The sequence below is a fragment of the Oryzias latipes genome, chromosome 5, assembly GCF_002234675.1.
Source record: "Oryzias latipes chromosome 5, ASM223467v1".
NCBI lineage: Eukaryota > Metazoa > Chordata > Actinopteri > Beloniformes > Adrianichthyidae > Oryzias > Oryzias latipes.
This window is the reverse complement of record NC_019863.2, coordinates 26355918-26374265: the sequence shown is the minus strand read 5'-3', so window position 1 is coordinate 26374265 and position 18348 is coordinate 26355918. Positions and strand designations below refer to the sequence as shown.

The 18348-nt window shown below is 43.9% G+C and overlaps 2 protein-coding genes across 3 annotated transcripts; one reads left to right on the top strand and one right to left on the bottom strand.

Annotated features, from left to right (window-relative positions):
• hcfc1 (host cell factor C1) lies at positions 1–11367 on the top strand. The gene is made up of 28 exons (XM_011475416.2): positions 1–141; positions 1219–1419; positions 1901–2049; positions 2621–2781; positions 2871–3079; positions 3228–3312; positions 3423–3529; positions 3616–3795; positions 3872–4114; positions 4216–4364; positions 4456–4638; positions 4717–4938; positions 5191–5295; positions 5368–5584; positions 6011–6147; positions 6239–6386; positions 6487–6701; positions 6790–8236; positions 8548–8696; positions 8815–8949; positions 9026–9233; positions 9349–9624; positions 9878–9984; positions 10067–10201; positions 10327–10512; positions 10608–10905; positions 10986–11049; positions 11135–11367. The coding sequence occupies exons 2-28, from the start codon at positions 1224–1226 to the stop codon at positions 11172–11174; spliced, it is 5751 nt and encodes a 1916-aa protein (XP_011473718.1). The 5' UTR covers positions 1–141; positions 1219–1223; the 3' UTR covers positions 11175–11367.
• Positions 11368–13446: 2079 nt separating this feature from the next.
• Positions 13447–16351, bottom strand: LOC101165549 (ras-related protein rab7-like). 2 transcript variants are annotated; one of them, XM_020703466.2, is made up of 5 exons: positions 15977–16350; positions 15691–15817; positions 15372–15590; positions 13668–13793; positions 13447–13571 (listed from the first exon to the last, which is right to left on the bottom strand). In XM_020703466.2, exons 1-5 carry the CDS (start codon positions 16030–16032, stop codon positions 13485–13487), a joined length of 615 nt encoding a protein of 204 aa, XP_020559125.1. In that variant the 5' UTR covers positions 16033–16350; the 3' UTR covers positions 13447–13484. The 2 variants fall into 2 exon arrangements, with proteins under 2 accessions (XP_020559125.1, XP_020559126.1); XM_020703467.2 differs by having other exon boundaries at positions 13461–13571; positions 16054–16351.
• Positions 16352–18348: the final 1997 nt, after the last annotated feature.

Here is an 18348-nt window from a genome sequence, read left to right as displayed (position 1 = left end):
CTCCGCCTCTGGTTGTCAAGAAGATGGCAGCGTCCAGGCAGGCATGAGAGGAAATACTTCTTCACAAATCGAATGAATTTGGATTAACGTCGCAAGATAACAGCACATACTTGTGTTTTTGCATTTGCTGCATTGGGTGAAGTAAGTAAGCTGCTCAAATACGCGCAAATTTTCCATTGGTTTGTTATGTTTTGTTGCAAACCGCCCCGGCCATTTTTCTTGTGGGAGCTGTTGAAGTAGGCCGATTGTCGAAAAGATGGCTGCTTCCACAGAAAGCATGAAACACAATAACGCTTTGTTGATATAGTTACGGAAAACTTAATTTCGTTTTAAGAATTGTTTTAAAACATTTTTTGCAGCAGGTATTTAATGCATGCCGGCCGCTGTGCTATCGGTTGTTAGCATAGTGCAAATTAGGTTGAACCATTAGCCGCTAGTGTTAACGGAGCACGGCTAGTGTTATTCTCTCGTTCGGATGTACCATTCTGACCCGTGCTTGGGGCTGTTCAGGTCAGTAATTCGATTGAAACTGATTTGTGTTGGTTTTTTTAAAGACCAAACGGTTTACTTATTTTTCCTACATTTTCTTAAGCCTATTAATGCGCTAAATCGTTCGCAAAGAATGCTAAATCTTTTGGCTACAATATGGCGACTCCCAGAGAGGCATGAAAACAGCCGACGCTTGCTAACGGTTTTTACATCAGAATAAACCTTCTTTACGGGTTTGTACTTTTTTTCTTGCCGGGCCGATTTATTGTCCGTTAAATTTTATATTCGTGTGGTGAAGTTTTCTTAGTGTTCGCCGGCTTCGTTGTCGTATATTTTCGCCAGTTTTGATACGCTTCCGCCATTTTTCGGACGGGCAGCAGTGTTAGCGGCGGTTTGTTTGGCTGCAAGATGGCTGCTTCCATAGATCGAATTGAATGGTTGCAAACAACTTTTCCTAAAATCAAACCGGAAGATCAGATTGATGTTTAAATACAGTTGTTCGAAAAAAATATGAAAGTTTACTTAAAGAGACTTTTGAAAATACATTTTTATTTTATTTTTTCAACGTTAGCCAAACTGCTAATTGTTTTGTCCAGCTGCAAAACACTGCAGTTTTACTCTGCGAGCACAATGATTTTCATTTTCGACATGTAGTGGGGTTTCATAATTTTAGTTTTTGGTTAGGCTTTTTTGGCTCGAAGAAATTAAAATATTTTTTTCCCCCGGTAGAAGTTATGTCTGTCCCTGGTTCAGCGGCGTCTGGGACCACGGCGTCGGTCCTGCAACCGCGATGGAAACGGGTCCTTGGATGGTCTGGTCCCGTCCCCCGGCCCCGACACGGACACAGAGCTGTTGCTATAAAAGAGCTTATGGTTGTTTTTGGCGGTGGAAACGAAGGAATTGTGGATGAGCTACATGTATACAACACCGGTGAGTCTGCAGCTGCTCGTAACTTCAACATGACCGATAATGCATCAAAATAGATAATCCTCTGGTCGTATTTACTAATTTTAACGGAAACCCAAGTATGTATTTATAGTTATTCGGTCTATTATAATTAAGAATTCGATTGATTGTTGTGTAGGCCTCGGTAGGCCAAGGAATCCACTGTAGTTTTTCCTTCAAAAAGAAGCTCCCTCTGCTGGAGAAAGTGTGTTACTTCACGCATGAAAAAGGCGGGCTAACAAAAATGGATGATGCTGGTTGGTTTTAGATAAATAGACTGCCCCAGTTTTCCACCGGTAAACCAATGATCGACTAACTCAATGGATGTTTTGTGTCTGTTTACATTTGCCAATAGACATGCAAGTTGTGTAATTTCAAACTTTGTTTTTTTATCTATATATAATTTCAGTAAAAATAAAATCTCAATTATTAAGAACTATATTATTTTCTTTCTTTTTATTTTTAGCAACAAACCAGTGGTTTATCCCAGCGGTTCGTGGTGATATTCCCCCTGGTTGTGCTGCATATGGTTTTGTATGTGATGGCACACGGTTGCTGGTTTTTGGTGGGATGGTGGAGTATGGAAAGTACAGCAATGACCTTTACGAGTTACAGGTAATGCTTTTATGATAATTACAATTAATTGCATTGTACTATTTACATTAGGGTGAACATTTTTTTCTTTGAACAAATTTAAATAAACTTTAAACACAAAGTAATTTTTGCTTGTAGTAGTGCATATGTTCTTGCCTAATAGCTGTTGTAAGAATACAATGAAGATTGTCTACTAAAAATTTTAAAATAGATGCACGATTTGTAGTTTGTGGTTAAGTTGTAATTAAATCTGCACCAAAGGTCATTAATTCAGATTTATTTTAATCCTAGTAGTAAAGTAAAATTCATGAAATCTACTGGATCATAAGAGTTTCATATCACTGCTAAACTAATTACATCTGAGAGTTGTCTTTTTTTTTGAGTTGATAAATTTGGAAAAAAGATCCTGAAAGATGATATTTCTGAAACTCTTTCATTAATCTTTATAAATATGTTGACTTGTCAATTGTTGTCCATCTAACCCTACAATAAAGGTAACCGTCATGGAAAGTTTATGTGATTTAGGTCTGACAAACTGTTTGTTGTGCGATTGAATGCTTTTGACATGTTTTATGGTCTGTTTCTGTCATAGGCCAGCAGATGGGAATGGAAAAAGTTGAAAGCCAAAAATCCAAAGAACGGCCCTCCCCCCTGTCCTCGCCTTGGTCATAGCTTTTCACTGGTTGGAAACAAATGCTATCTATTTGGTGGACTGGCCAATGATAGTGAAGATCCAAAAAATAACATTCCCAGGTAAAAAGTACATTTCAAAAAGTTCACCAGGATCTGCTGGCAAATCTTTTTGGTGTGGCTCTTTGAGACTCTTTTCTTTTCTTTCTCAGATACCTGAATGATTTGTACACGCTTGAGCTTCGTCCAGGATCCAGTGTTGTTGGATGGGATATTCCAATCACATATGGAGTTTTGCCCCCTCCTCGTGAGAGCCACACCGCAGTGGTATACACAGAAAAGACTAGTAGGAAATCTCGCTTGATAATCTATGGAGGGATGAGTGGCTGTCGTCTTGGAGATCTGTGGACACTTGATATTGGTAAGACGCTGCTGTGAAAATGGAGTAACCTCTGCAAAACTAAGGAATCAATCATTTTTCTTTAATTCTACACAGGTAACAAAAAAAGAAGGAAAAAGCTTAAACAATTTTAACGTAATACAATGCTGTATTAATGCTATGTTTCTAGAAACCCTGACATGGAACAAGCCAGCAGTAGGTGGCACGGCCCCTCTTCCACGGAGTCTTCACTCTGCCACCACAATCACAAACAAGTGAGATGACCAGGACACATCCAAAACCTCTCATAAATAAACTTTTTAGTTGCTTCAAATTCTCTTAAGAAAAACCCAACCTACTGCTAATTTGTGTTTTTACTCTGCAGGATGTATGTTTTTGGAGGGTGGGTTCCTTTGGTAATGGATGATGTCAAAGTGGCCACACATGAGAAAGAGTGGAAATGCACCAACACTCTTGCCTGCCTAAACCTCGGTTTGTCGACATTTCAGATGCTATTCACATCAAGGATGAGTGTAAAGAAAAGAGGATCCTTTAACCTTTTATAAATGTTTCTGCAGACTCCATGTGTTGGGAAACTGTTTTGATGGACACCCTTGAAGACAACATCCCGAGGGCCCGTGCTGGTCACTGTGCTGTGGCCATTAATTCCAGACTTTACGTGTGGAGTGGACGTGACGGTTACCGCAAAGCGTGGAACAACCAAGTCTGCTGTAAAGACCTGTGGTATCTGGAAACAGGTGGGTCTGATGTTCCCGAAGCGATTGATCAGGTCGCGTGAATCGAAACTCACAGTTTGTGTCTTGCATATCCCAGAGCGGCCGCATGCCCCTGCCAGAGTACAGTTAGTTCGTGCCAACACAAACTCTCTGGAAGTTAGCTGGGGTGCAGTCTCCACAGCAGACACATACTTGCTGCAGCTGCAGAAGTACGATATCCCTGCAACTCCAGCAGCAGCCACACCAGCCATGAGCACAACTCCAACGCAGCCGGTTAACTCTCCAAAGAGCCCTGCACCAGCTGCTGCAGCGCCCTCTGCTCAAAGCTTACCACAGACAGGTATCCCTTTGACTGCCACTACATTCTTACATCAAGAAGCTCCGCAACTGCAGCACAGCTCAAAGACCTAAATTTGTTGTTTTTTTTTCTTCTTTGCTCAGCTGTTTTAAAAGTTGCAGCTCAACAGGCTGCAGCTGGTGCATCAGTTGTCACAGTTCGCCCCAGCCAGCCAGGGAAATCCCCCGTCACTGTGACATCACTTCCTGCAGGTGTTCGAATGGTAGTTCCTGCCCAAACCACGCAAGGATCGGTAGGAACTGTTTTACGCAATCAGTCATACTTAAGACTTGGATTCAGTTATATTTTTAACACATCTCAACTGTTGTGTTTTTGTTTTCAAGCCCATTGGAAGCAGCCCTCAAATGAGTGGCATGGCAGCTTTAGCTGCAGCTGCTGCTGCCACACAGAAGATCCCACCCTCCTCTGCAGGAACCGTCCTCAATGTTCCTGCAGGTGCCACCATTCTGAAAACTGTTGCTGTTTCTCCTGGCACCACCACGGTGAAAGTTGCTTCTCCAATGATGGTACAACATCATTTTTTGACACGTTCTTATTTAAAGTTTTATGTGCACGCTGCTTTTAAAATAATGCTGTGAACGTAGGTGAGCAACCCAGCCACTCGGATGTTGAAGACTGCCGCAGCCCAAGTGGGGACAGCAGCTGCATCTTCTCCCACCACCACCAGACCCATCATCACTGTGCACAAGTCTGGCGCTGTCACGGTGGCTCAGCAGGCCCAGGTGGTAACCACCGTAGTGGGAGGAGTCACCAAAACTATCACTCTGGTTAAAAGCCCTCTCACTATGGGCAGCAGTGGCACTTTGGTGAGAAAAAGGGAATTGTTTTGGTATAATGTGATATCAAAATGACTTTGTTGCTTTTACTGGACTCGTGGTTCCTTTTATGGCTGTTCTCAGCTTTGTATGTTTATATTGTTCTGTTGCCACCGCCCGGTGACATCAGACATAGGCAACAGTGATTTATAATGCCAGTAATTTAGTGTTCCACTGTCTTCCCTGTGCTGTCTAATGCTATTTGTTGTCTCATGAATTTAAGTCTGTTTTCTATGCTGGCAGATCTCCAACCTCGGCAAGATGATGTCTGTGGTACAGACCAAGCCGGTGCAGACGTCCGCAGTCACAGGCCAGGCTTCCACTAACCCCCTCACACAGATCATACAGGTCAGTTGGCTGCTGGGGTTCAGAAAGAAAACAACAGGAAAGCGTTTGCATCACATCTGCCTATATTTGCAGACAAAGGGCCCCCTCCCAGCTGGCACCATTCTGAAGCTGGTGACCTCTGCAGATGGCAAGCCGACAACAATCATCACAACCTCACAGGCAGGAGGCACAGGAAACAAGCCCACAATCCTCAACATCAGTGGCGTTTCTCCTACCACCACAAAGCAGGGCACCACTATCATTAAGACCATCCCCATGTCTGCCATAATGACCCAACCTGGAGCCACAGGTCTGAACTTATGTTTTATCATCTGTGCTTGATACTAATGTTGGTGTTTTAAAATTCTGTGCTGCCGTGAAACACTTATATGAGCACTATGCCTGTTTATCAATAGTTAGAATGAAGTTTCAGGGCGTCTGTGAAATTACTTCATGTGGGCGCCCCTGAGGTTTCTTCGTTTTTTCCGGAATCCGTTTTTTTAGGAGTTTTTCCTTACCGCGAAGGGGGTCTAAGGGCAGGGATGCCAGTATAGCTTAGTCAATTTGTTAGTTCATTTGAGTATTTTCCTATTGAACTCTTTGTATTCATGATCCTTTTGTGTTCATGTAACAACGACAGTCGAGACGACTGTTGTTGTGATTTTGGGCTATAAAAAAAAAGAAAAAAAGAATTGAACCGTTATTAGATCAAGACACTTGCTTTTTATCTTTGCAGGTGTGACAAGCAGTGCAGGCATGAAAACGCCAATAACAATCCTTACTACAAAGGTAATGACCACTGGAACTCCTGGTAAGATCATCACTGCAGTGCCCAAACTCGCCACTGCAGCCGGCCAGCAAGGACTAACTCAAGTAAATATAGTTTGTTTTATTGCACGTATTTCTTAACAGTATAACTGTTTGTCATATCTGAAAAGACTAAATCCAAAATGGTTGTATTCAGGTGGTGTTGAAGGGAGCTCCTGGACAACCTGGCACTATTTTGCGTACCGTGCCCATGAGTACAGTAGGTGGGGTTCGGCTCGTTACTCCAGTGACTGTGTCTGCAGTAAAGCCCACTGTCACAACTTTGGTTGTTAAAGGAACTACTGGTAAGAACAGCTGTCACTTTGATGTGTTTTTAAGTCATCTTTTGTTTACTGTGGTATCTCTTTCAGAGATTTTGTACATATCTTCTAATTCTTCTTTTAGGAGTCACCACTCTTGGGACAGTGACCGGCACTGTGTCCTCGAGCTTAGCTGGAGGCACAGTTGACAGTTCCAATGCTTCCTTGGGGACCCCCATCACCACACTGGGAACCATCGCTACTCTGTCCAGTCAGGTTATCAGCCCCTCGGCCATAACTGTTTCGGCTGCACAGACGAGTCTGACTTCTACCCTGCCCTCCTCTGCTATCACAGTGCAGGTAAGAGACCCGTGTTGATCACGGTTTGCACATTGCACTATTGCAACGAGGTCTTTGTTGATTAAACATTATGGTCAACAATTTTTAGAACCAGCCAACACAAGTGACTCTGATAACAACTCCTAGTGGGGTGGAAGCCCAACCAGTTCAAGATCTACCCGTATCCATCCTGGCTTCACCCACCTCTGAGCAGCCCTCTTCCACTGAGGTTGCGGCTGGAGAGGGTTCTGGGACTGTAACCCTGGTCTGCTCTAACCCCCCATGTGAAACCCACGAAACTGGGACGACCAACACAGCCACCACGTCTTCTGCTGTTATTGGAGGACAGGTGTGTTCCAATCCTCCCTGTGAGACCCACGAGACCGGAACCACCAACACTGCTACAACCGCATCCTCAAACATGTCTTCGCTGCGTGTGTGCTCCAACCCACCATGCGAGACCCACGTGACGGGCACCACTGATACAGCCACCCAAGCTTCCGCCACCATGAATGCTGGCGAGACCAGCACAGTGCAGAGCGACACACAGACAACATGCTCCAACCCGCCATGTGAGACCCACGTGACGGGCACCACCGATACAGCCACCCAAGCTTCGTCTACCATGAACGCCGGGGAGACCAGCACCGTACAGAGCAAGTCCCAGAACACGTGTTCCAACCCACCCTGTGAGACCCACGAGACGGGCACGACTAATACAGCCACCACAGCAACATCAAACATAGAAGGGGTCCAGCAGGTGTGCTCCAACCGACCATACGAGACCCACCCGACGGGCACCACAGATACAGCCACCCAAGCTTCGTCCAGCATGAACGCAGGGGAGACCAGCACCGTGCAAAGCGACACAAAGAGCAAGTGCTCCAACCCGCCATGTGAGAACCAAGTGACGGGCACCACAGATACAGCTACCCAAGCTTCTTCCACCATAAACGCCGGGGAGACCAGTACCATGCAGAGCAACTCCCTGAACACATACTCCAACCGACCATACGAGACCCACCCGACGGGCACCACCGATACAGCCACCCAAGCTTCCTCCAACATGAACGCAGGGGAGACCAGCACCGTACAGAGCGACACAAAGATCACATGCTCCAACCCGCCATGTGAGACCCACGTGACGGGCACCACCGATACAGCCACCCAAGCTTCCTCCAACATGAACGCAGGGGAGACCAGCACCGTGCAGAGCGACACAAAGATCACATGCTCCAACCCGCCATGTGAGACCCACGTGACGGGCACCACCGATACAGCCACCCAAGCTTCCTCCAACATGAACGCAGGGGAGACCAGCACCGTACAGAGCGACACTCAGAGCACATGCTCCAACCCGCCATGCGAGACCCACGAGACGGGGACGACCAATACTCCATCCACAGCCACATCCAGCATGGGAGAAGACCAGACCAACACCTCTGCAGGACTGGTCCAGAGGGTCTGCTCCAATCCCCCCTGTGAAACACACGACACCGGAACCACCAACACTGCTACCACTGCCACCTGCGGCATGGAGACAGGCGAGGGCACAGGTAATCCGTTTTAATATTTTGCACTTAATTAAGCTTCCTGGACTTAAATGTGGCTGGTTCTATTTAAGTAGATGATGATCATTAGGTTCAGCACTGATACAAAGACTGAATAAAACCTAGTATTCAGGATTGTTTTGATATGGGTGATGCTTGAAAGGAGGAGTGTTTACTTTTAGACTTTTTTTTTTTTTTTTTTTTTAAAGCTAGTTCTAGTGTTATTAAATGGCATTCTAGTGCTATTTTCAAGCAGTTTATCTAATTAAATGGAATCAGTTTTGTGAACTACGAATGAAATGATTGGGTTTGATCAGAAGCCCAGCAGACAGTGGAGGGAGAAGAAGGCACCAGCAGCACAGAGGCAGCTTCTACCACGGCAGCAGCTGGCACAGCCACTACCACCCAGGGCAGAGCCATTACTACTGTCACCCAGTCCACCCCGGCTCCTGGTCCTTCAGTCCCTGTAAGAAATCAAATCTGCAGTGTTTAAATAAAGATGATTAGCTCGCTCTGTCTGCTGCCTCATATGGTTTATTTATACCAGTTTAATGTATATTTCCCCTATTCCTTGTCTTGTCCAGTCAATTTCTTCAATCACAGAGGGGGTGAGTACCGCTACCAGCTCCACTGAGGAACCCATGCAGACAGAAGAAGCTGCATCAGCAGAAGCTGCCCCATCTGAGGAAGCAGCTGTAGCCATGGAGACACAAGCAGAAGTAAATAAGCCCTGCAAAGTTGTCACAACATTTGCTTTTTGCCTTTGGGCACTTAACTTTTAATGTGTTTTCCCAGGGCGAAACTGCAGCAACAACCAGCTTGAACCTGCCTTCAGAGCTGATGTCTGAGGGCCAGGGAGCCACGCTCATGGTGACGGGGCTGTCGGATGAAGAACTGGCTGTGACTGCTGCAGCAGAGGCCGCCGCTCAGGCTGCAGCCACCGAAGAAGCCCAGGCCCTGGCCATTCAGGCTGTTCTACAAGCAGCTCAGCAAGCTGTCATGAGTGAGTCTTCCATACATGAATGTGCTCTTACTTCCTGAAAGCTAAGTCGTTTGGTCTAAATAACCACCGAAATCTTGCTGATTATTGTTCATCCTTTTTCTTGTTTTGTTTACAGACGAGAGTGATTCTTCTGCAGATAACCAGCAACCAACCAGCATCCCCATCATGCTTACCCAACAAGAGCTCGCAGCACTAGTCCAGCAGCAGCAGCAGCTGCAGGAGGCTCAGGCTGCAGCTCAGCAGGCCTCTGTGGACGCGAGCCTGCCTACCGAAGGCCTCGCCCCAGCTGACAGCCTCAATGACCCCTCTGTGGAGAGCAACGGACACAATGAGATGGCAGCATCAGTTACCAGTGCAGTGGCCTCTCTGCTTCCACGTACTACTGCTGAGAGTAAGACTGCCCACATCAAAGGCTGGGCGATTAATCAATTAATTCGAATTTGTTTGAAATTTTAGTAAAACATTTTTACAGCTTGTATTTCGTTGAACTTTGTTTTTAAGCCAATTTCCAAAGGAGATGTTAAAATCAAATAGTTTGTGATTTCCATCATTTGTAATTTTTTTTTAAAGAAAGTAGTTCATCTAATTTTGTTGTTGGTGTTTTACAAATTCGAGCGACTTGTGATCTCTCCCCCCATGCACAGCTCTCGCTCCATCAAGCACATTTGCGCCGTCAGCATCAGTTGCAAGTCCAGCCAAGCTTCAGGCAGCAGCCGCTCTGGCAGAGGTCGCCAATGGAATTGAGGGAGAGGTCAGTCATTTTCTGCCAGCATCTGTTGAGTTCACAGTGAGGAAGGCTAAAGATAAACGTATATCTTATCGAATCCATACAGAAGCAAGCCCCCCAGCCAACTCCAGCAAAGCCTGTCGTGAAAAAGGAGAACCAGTGGTTCGATGTGGGGATTGTAAAAGTGACAAATATGGTCGTCACTCACTTCTATGTGCCAGCAGATGATTCTCAAGGAGATGTGAGTGTCTGACAAGACCAGATCTGTTCAATCTTGGATTTGGAATTAATTTATTTCAAACAATGAAAACAAAGTCTATACATAGATGTATCAAACTCTGGACCCATTTTTTTCTTTCTTTAAAGGATGATTCCGGCATTGTGCCAGACTACAGCCAAATGAAGAAAATGGAGCTGCAGCCCGGCACGGCGTACAAGTTCCGTGTGGCAGGAATCAACGCGTGTGGTCGTGGATCGTTCTCTGAGATTTCCGCTTTCAAGACATGTCTACCAGGATTTCCAGGAGCACCTTGCGCCATCAAAATCAGCAAGGTTAAAAAAAACACACACACAAACATGAGGAATTTGATAGGTGCTGCTCAGAGTGTGAGAAAATATCAATTGTTGCCTGTTGGTCTTTTCCTCAGAGCCCAGATGGAGCCCACCTGACCTGGGAGCCCCCCTCAGTCACGTCAGGAAAGATCATAGAGTATTCAGTGTATCTGGCCATTCAGAGCAACCAGACGGCAGAGGCCAAGGCCTCCTCTCCAGCCCAGCTAGCCTTCATGCGCGTGTATTGTGGACCCAACCCCTCTTGCTTGGTGCAGTCGTCCAGCCTGTCCAATGCTCACATCGACTACACCACCAAGCCTGCCATCATCTTCCGCATCGCCGCTCGCAATGAGAAGGGCTACGGTCCTGCCACTCAAGTCCGATGGCTGCAGGGTGAGCGTGGAGTTTCACGTACTTTTAAAGTAATACACACAACACTCTGAGCCCTTAATGACCATTTTTGTGTCTTCCAGAATCTGGGAAAGATGCTGCCTCAGCAAAACCTGCCCCCAAAAGACCAGGCACCTCTCCTGATACGTAGGTGTTTTTATTTACATAAATGAATCCTCTTATTTTTGAACAAGTCCTGCGAAACTCATTGTGGTTTTATGTCCTTCTGCAGCAAGACTGCTGGTCCAAAGAAAGCAAGGACAGACCAGTGAGGTTTCCCTGAGATCTCTCCCAGTCTTGTTTTTTTTTTTTCTTCTTGTTTTTTCTCCTTCCACCCAAGTCTTTTTTATGAGGAAAAAAACTGACCCGTACCCCCTTCATTACCCCAATCCCATCATCTGCTCCACTCCCCCCCCACGTCTCAGATCAAAGCGGCAATGGAGGCGGGACAACCATTTGAAGACGAGATAAAGTCGATCTGAGATGCTTCTGTAGATAAAACCCTTGTGTCCTTCTTCTGTTGGTCGTACTATTTTTAGAGCAACACAAACCTAGAAGCACATTATCCATTTCAGTCACGCCCCCCTTTCATCCTTTTAATGTCTATTTTTGGCTTGTTTCAAGTAGTTCAGCAGTATAGAGAAGCATTTACATCTTTCACAAACTGGGAACCAGCCTGAGCGATATGTTACTTTCTCCTTTCTGTGTTTTGTGAATTCTGAGGGAATGTAGAGAGAGACTACATCAAATGTTGTACAGTGTCGGAAAAAAAAAAACGCCTGTGGGGGCATGGCTGTAGACAAGCGGAAAAATCGGTATGGAAACAAACAAAGCACTTGTCCTCCACAAAGAAGGACATCCCATTTTGCCCTACCTTATCTTTTTTTTCTTCTTTTTTTTCTCCAAACAAATTTGCTTCATGAATAACCAAGTCTGTACAGCCATCGTACTGAACTCTAGTCTCCTGGTAATCTCATCACTGTGCGCTTTTTACCCCAAGACATGGACTGGTTGCCGACTCGACAAAGCGGACAAAAGAACCGAGGAAGAAACTTGCAGAGAAAAGGTGACTTTGTTAGGACAGAGACTTGCAGCACACACATGTAGGAGAGAGAGAGAAAAAAACTTTCCCAAAACAATAGCAAGCAAGGATGCAGAAGATCTTTTGTGTAGTTTATTTTTGTATTTTTTTTAAGCTTTTTCTTTTTTTGTTTTCTTCCTGTGTGTATGTGTACTTTGCATTTTTAAAAAGAAACATCCCCCCCCTTTTTTTTTTAACTTGTTCATCCCCATAGTTTGTGTTTGTGGGAAAGTTGGGTGGCTGTGTTTAAGGTTGCCACTATATTTTTAAAAGTCTTGATTCAGTTGGTCGTATGTTCTTGTTGGTGGAGAAAGAGAGACTGACTTGTATTTGTTTCTAGTAGACTTGGCAGACGTTATAGGACTGAAGGGAACTTTGAAGTAGACCTAGGGGAGAGAAAAGTTTTGACTTTGTTTACTACTCCAAGCTTGTGTTGCCTCGTTTGCCAAACAAGGAATTTCCCAGGGTTACTAGGAAAGTTGACATCAGATCGTTTCACCTTTCCTCTTTCTCATCTGTTCACTTGTCCTGCGCTTTTTATGCTCATGAATGTGGTGTCACTTCGAATTTTTTCTTCTTTTTTTTTTTGGCAAACATTAGTAGACCTACTTCCCTGTCCTATTGATGTATGTGAATCCATTGAATAAATTTTAATTTTAACTTTTTTTTCTTCCAAGGCTCTGTATTTCAGACGGTGTGCAAGTTAACTGTGACATGTAAACACGTTTGTCTTTGAATGGGGATGTCTTGGGAAGAAAGCTTACAGCCGGAGTGTACCCACTTGTAAATTAGTTCCTTCATAGCATAAATAAAACAAAACAAAACAAAAAACCAACAAAAAAATCTTTGCCTTTTATATAATCACCTGTAACAAACAGTTTTTACATGTTGGTCATCTTTTAATTGCCTTTTGTGTCTACTTATAAAAGAATTATATATAAATATATATATATGGTCTCCCTGATTGTTTTAATTTTGCTTCTGTCAAGCTGATTCACTTGTTGGAGTTCAAATCACTGCTAGGTTACTTGCAATCCAAATTTGTACAGGGAGGATGTTTCTAGAGTGTACATCGATTTTGTAAAGGTGGACTCGGTTGTTATGGTAACAGCCTGGAAGAGCAAGGCCGGAGGTTTGCACGCAGTGGCCTCTTCTGGTTCAGGTTCAGTTTGTGATTTCTTTCTGGAGACAGACTTTCTCTTCATACGCATTCATAAGTTTGTGCGTGTCGGTGTGTCTGTTAAACAAAACTAGACATGCATGCAAAAGCAGTGTACTTTAGTAGTGATGCCTTAAGTTAGACCATAAGCTGAAGGTTCTCAAAAAAAATTGAGTTTATTTCTCTCTCCATGTGGTATACAGTTGTGTCCTTTCCTTCCACAGTACCTTAACTTGGACAATATTTTGGCACCCCTTGTTTGATTGAGCATCAGCAGCGGTGCCGAGGTCTCTGACCCCCCCCCCCCCCCACCCCTCCCCATCACTGGGAAGAGTGCTCCCCTCAGCACATGCAGGTGTCGCGAGTTTTTCTCGGCTGTTCGCAGGTTATCTGGAAATGTCCTGTATTTTCCAATGTGTGTTTTTTGTACTGTAGGGAGTAATGTATCTTTTATCATCAAAACAAAACAAACAAAAAAAAATAAACATGTTAAACATAGACTCTGTGTCCTTTCAACTAACTTACCTGCTGGAGGGCGAGCTTAGCCGCTCTATTGAAAGGCGGCTCCACGTCCACGTCTGCTTTGGCGCTTCCTTCAAAGTACTCAGCTCCGACCTCCTCACACCACTGCTGGGCCTTCCTGCTCGACACCTGTGGACAACAAGACGCTGCACGCATCAGCACCATCATTTACTCATCACGTTCCCTGCCCGAAAAGTTTCCCAGAAGCCTTTGTGAAAAACGAGGAGTGCATCGACTATATGAGAACTGAAACGAGTGAGAAAATGGCTCCAACCAAATGAAGTTGCCATTTTTTCATGATACGGCCGCCGCCATGTTGGAGCCAGACAACGGCAGTAAGTGCTGATTGGTCCGAATCTGTTTTAGTTTGTAACCCTTGTGGCACTTTTTCATTGGGAGTTGGGTCATCTAGACCCACTAGACAGTGCTCTGAACCTTTTTTCTTCAATGATTTGTGATCTTCACTGGTGTCCATGGATTACATGAAATCTTTCCACCTTTATCCACCTTTGTCATGGTAGGGAGAACACGCCAATGTAAGGGTGGGGTCATCTAAGATAGCACAAGGGCTATGGCAACCCCTCTCACCAATCAGAAATGAGCCTGCAGGTACTTCCTGTTGAGAATGAGTGGGGGGAGGAGCCACTCAGTCTAATTACCCTTTACAATGATCAATACTCAGTAGGCTGGCAAATATAGACCACAATGCATTGTGTTTGAATCATCTGTCATTTGAAAAAAAAAAAGTATTTAAGTTAGTTTTTCATAACTCATCCAAGTTCAGAACACTTTTTTTTATGTTTATATGCATTAGGTTTTAACTTCGGCAAATGGATGATGTCATGGTTGGTGTTTAAAAAAAATAAAAAATTAGTGCGTCTTTGTCCAAATTGCATTATAATCCAGGACACTAGATAGTCTCGTACTGTATCCTCTTTTAGGGATCAGAGAGTTGTGAGGGAATTCAGTTGTGTTGTGTCTGTGGTGAAGAGGTAGACCGGCTCTGATTGGAAGAATGCAGGGTTCAATTCCCACCCACGGGGAAGGCACTGAACCCCACATTGCTCCTTGTGGTTACAGGTTGGCGCCAGCATGAACCAACGGAGACGCCATAAGATAGTGGATGCATGAGTGAATGGGACTGTGACTGCAAAGAGCTATATAGGTATACGCAATTTATTTCCAAATCACCTATAACCTTATTGCATAAGGGGGTAAAGGGGTAATAAAAAACAATAAATCCAACTATATAAACGGTGCCTCACAAAAAGTGGATTAATGCCAACAAATGTCAAAAGTTGCTGCTATTTAGGGAGGCACCATGAACACAATAAAAGCATCCAACGGTGGAAAAGCACATTTTCTAGCTGGATCCTGAAATACGTGTTTATAGCAGCTGCAGGTCAGTTCGTTGCTCATTTCCAAGGAACATTAAATGCAACAACATGCAAAGTTGGGTTGTGGGTTAGAGAAGGAAGTTGGATGGTTCAAGAGTCCTGCTCTGCATGTTGCAGCCGCTCAGTGCATGGCATCATGACGGTTTATGTTTAACTACTGATCATCATGCTGGTGTTGGTTTTCTGTTCTGTTGACAATCATAATTAAAACAGAAAGTTGAAGGGCTCTTCTTCTGCACAGACAGAGGCCGTTCACGGTGCTCAGTTTTTCCTTTGAAACAGCTGCTGTGTGTGTCTGTGGCGGACTGACCTCTCGGTCGCTCAGGTCGGTTTTGTTGCCCAGGACAATAAAAGGGAAATCAGATGGATCCAGGGGCTCCCCCTGGACCAGAAACTCCTTCCTCCACGCATCCAGGGCCCCAAAGCTGGCAGAGGAAGTGACATCGAACACCAGCAAGCAGCAGTGGCTCCCTCTGTACAGGGGTGTACCCAAAGACTGGAACCTCTCTGTGCCTGCTGTGTCCCAGATCTGACACATGCACGCGCGGACACGCACACATACAGGGAGTAAGGGGAAGCTGTCAGGCCCCTCAGCAGCTCTGACACCTGCAGGAGGTCACGTGGGTTACCTGCAGGATGACCGGCTCTCCATCCAGGACGGTTTTTTTACTGAAGAAGTCCGTTCCCACCGTGGCCCGGTACGCGTTAGTGAAGCGGTGATTGACGTATCTGTTCATGAAGGAAGACTTTCCCACTCTGAGCAGCAGACAAATGACAACACGTTAACTACACAACATGACCAGGTCCTCCTCAACATCAGAAGCTATTTTGGTCATTGTGGAATCAAAACAGCTGTTCATCGACCTGCTGCAGTCAAAGCCCCGAAAAAACAGGAAAGTGGAGTTTAAAAGTTACCCAGAGTTTCCTATGAGGATAATTTTCAGCGTCAGAGGAACCGTTTTCTCCGACATGTCGACACCAACAAACTTCACCTGGCTTTCCAGAGTTTAAGATGCCTTCAGGTACCGCTGAGAATAATCCGCTTTCCTTTGGTCTGCCAATGTTTCACTGGAACAGATTGACAGGCGGGATTTGTTCTCAGGGAAGGGACCTCCTCTGAAAAAAACACCACAACAATCCGGCCATTTAGATCGGTTACTTTTTAAAGTAGATTTTGGCTCCGCGTGCGTTCAAACAGTGTGGACACAGCGAAAAAGAAACCTTAAATAATTAAGAAATGAAATCGTTTACTTGTTTTATATTTGACCAGCTTACTAGGTTAAAAAAAATGTTTTTTTTACGACACAATTAAGCCCCCCCCCCCCCCCCCCCCCCGTTGACAACCGATTAATTTTGGCATTAAGAAAACTGACATGTTGTTATCATCACATCCACTAGGTGGCGACAACTCAGGGGCGAGTCCTCTGATTCATTGTTGTCATGCAATATATTTTTATCACAACAAAATATTGAAACAAACACAGAGAGAAACTCTTAAGTCAATTAGACAGTGAAAAAATGATCACAGTATTTAATTAAGCAAATGTGATTTAAGTGACATTCTTGTTTTGTTTTCTGTCTTTTAATCTATGCATTTCATCATTTCTGTAATGAGTTTGATAAACATGTGTAAATTCTTTATTGCTTTGACTACAATGCTTGAAATAAATCAATAAATAAAAAAAATAAAGACATGAATTTAGACTTTCTAAGAGTATAAACAACCAAACAACACTTTGTTTCATTTTTCCTAAACACAATGTGTGGAACTGATATTATGTTCTACAAACATCAGAAATTATGAAGACATTTTTTTGTTTGTTTTTGTTTTCTAAATCTCCCTCTAGGGAACAGAAAAACCTTTTTTCTGTGTATTTTTTTTATTTTATTTTTTTTATTTTTTATTCAAGTTTTCAATTTTTAGCTGCAACGCCGCACCGTCAACTCTGGTTTTAATCTTTTATGTTTAGAAATGCTAAACTAAAGGGAAAAATCTTGAGCAATGCTAAACTTTGGCACTTATCTGTAACAGATTATCTTCTTATTTGATATAATCCAAATCCGACAAATGTTAACTTCTAACATAAACTTTATTCAAATTATATTTTGTAAGAAGTGAAAAATCTGTAGTTTCTGTAAGATTGTGCAGCATCACTCATTTGCAAGATAGGTTATGATGAATGTTTGCAAATTTTGAGAAACATCCTATGTTTAAATATCCTCAAAGGTTCAAAAGAATATTTGTTAAACTATACATCTTTTTTAAGTCAAATTTTTTTTTTCCAAAAGGTCCCAAAAGAAAATTTTCTCCACATGAGAAGGAACTTAAGGAAGGAACTTAAGTTTAAGGAACTTAAGTTTAATACTTAACTTATTGATATTGTTGGAGAAATGTTTTTCATTTGGAAAGAGGTCAGAAAGCTGCTGATCTTTTTTTCTTTTTTCAAAAAATGTCTTTTGATCATTTTAATGAAACACATGAAAATGAAACAATTATTTAGTTGCAACAAATCAAACTTAGGCAAAGGCACATTAGAAAACAACTAACAAGAATAATGGAGAATAAAAGGGATTATAGAGCAGGTATTTGATGTCATGTTGCACCAGTGGGTGCATATTGTTCTTGCTTGTCTGGGTCATCGGCGTACAGTTGATGGTTCTAAAAAAACAGAGATCAATGCTACTTATTATGTGAGAACACATGAATAGGTAAATTAGGATTTGGATTAAAAATACAGTAAGATTTTTTTTTTAAATAGAAAAAAACTGTAAAACCATTCAGTACTGTTTGTGTGTCTAATGTGTGTATGTGTTGGGAGGGTGAGAGCCCTCCTGGGTATAACGCTGTTGCTGGAGCCCTGCGTTGAAGAGATAAGGCCTCCGCCTTTGCAGAAGCCTGTTTCTTGGGAACTGAAGGCTGTCTTCAGAGTCCTCTGTGACACGCAGAGCCGTCCATCATCAGGACTCATCAGGGAGCCTCCAGACTGTCTCTCAAAGCCAGTCGGGTCAGCTCAGAGGATCCTAACATAAGCCTTTTGCGTATGTCTTGCTTGTACGCTTTGGCTGGTGCTATGGGGCCCAAAGACCCTCACGCTGTCCATTTTTCTGTAGCACAGAGTGGCGGGCCTGCAATTCCTGGCCTCCGCCTTTCATCTTGATAAACACTTATCAGAGCATTGCAGGCACTCACACAGCTTCAGGAGCCACGTCCCTGCCCAGCTGTCCAAAGTGCCACTCTGACTCCTCTCAATCCCCTCACAGGCTGCACTCAGCCTCCCCGGATGATC